We start from the raw sequence: 4179 nt of genomic DNA, 5'->3' as shown, positions 1-4179 counted from the left end.
CCCAGGCAGCCCCCCCAGCAGCCCCAGCTCTGAGCCGCCCCTGCTGCCCCTCTGCGTGAAGCCTGCAGATATCCGACACATCTTCAAGTACATCAACACCATCGTGTCCTGCACCATCTTCATAGTAGGGATCATTGGCAACTCCACCCTCCTGCGGATCATTTACAAGAACAAGTGCATGAGGAATGGGCCTAATGTCCTCATTGCTAGCTTGGCCCTTGGAGACCTCCTCTACATCCTCATCGCTCTGCCCATCAATGTCTACAAGGTAGGCTCCACGCAGCACGAGCGCCGTGGCAGCCTGGCGGTGGTGGGGATGGTGTCTGCCCCCGCCTGCCTCGGTGCCCTGGGGAACATCCAGCCTCTGCTCTTGCTTGCAGGCTCCTTTCTGGCAAGGTGGGGTGGGGTGGGGTGGTGGAGTTTCTGCTCTCCAAAGGATGAGGAAAACATAAACTGGCACGAAGCTCAGGGCACATTCCTGGGAAAGCAGAGGTGTTCACAGCCACACGCACAAAACCCTCCAGAGGTTTTAAACCTCATCTCGAATCACGGGAAAAGAGTCGCCCGCAGTCTCCCGGCATGGCTGTTGTAGGACAGGGGCTTCTGGCAGCGACACTTTGCCCTCAGCTGGAGAGAAGAGGCACAAGTACCGGGGGAAGAAAGCTGAGCTCTGGGGCAGAGAGGGCTGGGCAGATGCAGGCAGCAGACCCCAGGCCCCAGCGAAGAGCAGAGGGTTTGTTATGGCCTCTGTGACATGTTCCGTGACATCTCTGAGGCGTGTCACGTCACCTCTGAGGTGTGCCTGGGCTATCGCAGCCCTTTCTCACCTGCTGCCTGAGCCGCGCTTTGGTGGGCTGCAGCAGGGGTTTCTATGAGGGGTTAGAAGGGATGGGGTGGGGTGAAGGGCTTGGAGCTCAGCAGATTTGTTTGCTGAAGGGAAGCTTTAGCTTCAAAAGTGGAAATCGAGCACCAGCACCTGGATGAAGCAGGCTGGGTGGGAGGGGCCAAAGGCAGAGGGTAGATCCAGTTAAATGTAGGGAAGGAGTTTTTCACCGTGAGGGTGGTGGGACACTGGGCCAGGCTGCCTGGAGAGTTGTGGATGCCCCATCCCTGGAACCTTTCCAGGCCAGGTAGGACGGGGCTTGGAGCAGCCTGCTCTAGCGGAAGGTGTCCCTGACCAGGGCAGGGGGGTTGAACTAGACGATCTTTAAGGTCTCTTCCAACCCAAACCACCCCGTGACCCGATGAAATTCGGAGCAGGAAGAAGGTGGCTATAGCTCTGCAGTGAACACACCCAGCCGTGTCGGGGGGGCTCGAATCGCCGTCAGTACGTAACCCTGCTAGAGTGGGGCTGTTCCAGAGCATGACTCCCACCTTCCCTCTGAAAGCGACCCCACCCCATTGTGGCATTTCGGATTCAGACCCGCCCAGGGTGTGGATTCAGAACCTTCCTCCCATCTGCATGTCAGCTTATCTCACAATGAGCCCTTGGGGAAACAAACGCTTCCCAGTACATCGCGGAACACCGGCGAGCGCTCACCGCGTGAGCCCAGGGGAGGTGACCTCGGGGAGCTTTCAGCCGCTCTCTGTGGGCTCCTCACACCTCGTGGGTAACCACCATTAAGGGGAGCCGGACTCGCTTTCCCGCAGCAGCCCGTTAACCCTGCGGCTCTTCCCCAGCTCTTGGCAAAGGACTGGCCCTTCGGTGTGCAGGTGTGCAAGCTGGTCCCCTTCATCCAGAAGGCCTCAGTGGGCATCACGGTCCTCAGCCTCTGTGCTCTCAGCATCGACAGGTAGGAGACAACTTCTACAGCTGCCCTGCCCAGCCTGACCCCTATGACTGCAGCCTGTCCCCAGGCTGCAGGGCGGCTTGGTGCCAGCCCAAAGTCGGAGACATGTAGAGTTGAAATCCAGCAGGAGCTGACTCTGGTGACAGAGTTCAAATCCCGCTGGAAAAGGTGGAGGGACAATCATGATGTGCTGGAACAGCCGCTGGGCTGCTGGGGAAGGGCAGCACTGCCCCAGTGGGCCAAGGGTGGCTACCATCACACCCATCTGTGAGCCCCTGCGGCTGATTTTGGCCGTTGCGCTGAAGGGGAGGGTTCAGGGGAGGAGGAGGAAGGTGTGAGGGAAAGGGCCTTTGGGGACAACTCTCATCTGCACCTTCTCGGCCCCTTCCTGATGGTTGCTCTTCTCACTCCGATCTGCTCCTGTTGTGTTCCCCCGCACTGGGCAGGTACCGGGCAGTGGCCTCCTGGAGCCGGATCCAGGGGATAGGAATCCCCATGTGGAAGGCAGTGGAGGTGGTGCTGATCTGGGTGGTGGCCATCGTGCTTGCCGTCCCCGAAGCGATTGCCTTTGACATGGTGGAGCTCAGCTACTGGGAACAACACCTCTGGGTGTGCATGCTGGCCGCCGAACAGAAATCCAGCTTCATGATGGTATGTGCTCTGTCCCACCCCAGCTGCACTGTGGGGGAGAGGGAGACACAGGCAGCCAGGGCTTGACCAGGTGCTCTGTAGATCCATCCTTGACCAGGTGCTCTGTAGATGGCTGCTTCTAGCCATTGGGGTGAACACAGGGAGAGCAGCATCAGACCCAGCATTGTGGTGACATGGGGCAGACTTGCTTTGAATGTGGGGCCAGAAAACTAGCAGCTGGTCCTTCAGCTGTGTCGTGTCTTCACCATCCAGATCAGAAGGTCACGACACACCTTGGGAAGCTTCAGGACTTGCTATGCTGTCCTAGGGGGGCACAGAGCTTCTCCACACCCAGTCTGCACGGGTAACCTTTATCACAGGGTCAGCTAAGGGCGAGCAAGGCCCTTAGCACCAGATCTTAGCCCACCGTGCCCACCGGATAAGCTCCTGGCGCGTCTCTTGACAAGAGCGGTAGATGGGACTGGCAGCCAGATGGAAAGCAGCCTTGGGGGGAGACAACCCCTTGTGCCTGTAGCACACGTTACGCTTTCACACATCAGAAGGGTTTGATACAGCCCAGTGCCGGTGGCGGGGACCGGGGCCGGGGCAGTTCTCGGCCCAGTTGCCCCTCGCCTTTCCCCAGTTTACCGTTGCTCTCTCTTTCACGCACAGTTCTACCGTGATGTGAAGGACTGGTGGCTTTTTGGCTTCTATTTCTGCCTGCCCCTGGTGTGCACTGGCATCTTCTACACCCTCATGTCATGTGAGATGTTGAGCAAGAGAAATGGCATGAGAATTGCTCTGAACGACCACATGAAACGGGTACGACAAGCAGGCAGGCGGAAACTCTGCCTGAAGAGGACACGTGTGAGCTGACAGAGCCGCACCGTGGCCAGCGGATATTGGGACCTTGGGGCAACCGGGGCACATGAAACGGGTACGACAAGCAGGCAGGCGGAAACTCTGCCTGAAGAGGACACGTGTGAGCTGACAGAGCCGCACCGTGGCCAGCGGATATTGGCACCTTGGTGCAGACGTGTGTATTAAACCGGGGAGCTGGGCCTTCAGCTCTACCATCTCCAGTCTTGGGGATGACCTTACAGCCACGGGCCAGCTTGATTTGCTAATGCTTGTGGTCATTTATCTCTGGTCGTGCTGTGCCAGCCCAGCTCACACCAAACCGGGCCAAATGCTGCACGTGCCATACCCCAGACAAGAGGTGTGGGGATGAGAGTCCTTTACTGTCCCCTCCCACAGGCAGCAGAACAGTCCCTTGGGGCAGAGCAGCTGGTTGTCACACTGATGTAGTGTGAAGGGTGGATGGATGAGGCCCCCATGTCCCAGGGAGTATCACCCCAGCAAAGTCACCAGCTGGAAGGGGTGGGAAGGGCGAGAAGGAGTCTGGTCCATATTGTGCTGCTGGTACCCTCTCCGCAGCCTGGATCGCAGAGTCCTCCTCATGATGGAGGAGTTAGGAGCTGCAGGTTGTGCTTCGTGCTCAAAAGGGGTGCCTGGCCATCCCCAGATTGCAGAGGTTACTTGAAGGGCCTTGCTCAGCATGGGGAGATGGTGCTTTGCTCCACCCGCTCTGAATGCTCAGCCAGACCATTCCCTCTCTCCTGCTCACCCTCTCTTCCCAGCGCCGGGAGGTGGCCAAGACTGTCTTCTGCCTCGTGGTGATCTTTGCACTCTGCTGGCTGCCGCTCCACCTCAGCCGCATCCTCAAGAAGACCATCTACGACCAGACCGACCCCACCAG

At 58.6% G+C, this 4179-nt stretch overlaps 1 protein-coding gene across 1 annotated transcript in view; it reads left to right on the top strand.

Annotated features, from left to right (window-relative positions):
- The window catches only part of LOC104495799 (endothelin B receptor-like), a 26191-nt gene that overhangs the window by 20191 nt on the left and 1821 nt on the right, over positions 1-4179 (top strand). The window contains exons 4-8 of the mRNA XM_010138818.1: positions 2-268; positions 1681-1793; positions 2237-2441; positions 3093-3242; positions 4061-4170. Of these exons, the coding sequence (XP_010137120.1) occupies positions 2-268; positions 1681-1793; positions 2237-2441; positions 3093-3242; positions 4061-4170 (845 nt within the window). The remainder of the gene's footprint in view (position 1; positions 269-1680; positions 1794-2236; positions 2442-3092; positions 3243-4060; positions 4171-4179) is intronic.

Source organism: Buceros rhinoceros, unplaced genomic scaffold (genome assembly GCF_000710305.1).
Source record: "Buceros rhinoceros silvestris isolate BGI_N320 unplaced genomic scaffold, ASM71030v1 scaffold32240, whole genome shotgun sequence".
Taxonomy (NCBI): Eukaryota; Metazoa; Chordata; class Aves; order Bucerotiformes; family Bucerotidae; genus Buceros; species Buceros rhinoceros.
The sequence above is the reverse complement of the archived record's forward strand: the minus strand, read 5'-3'. Positions and strand labels throughout refer to the sequence as shown.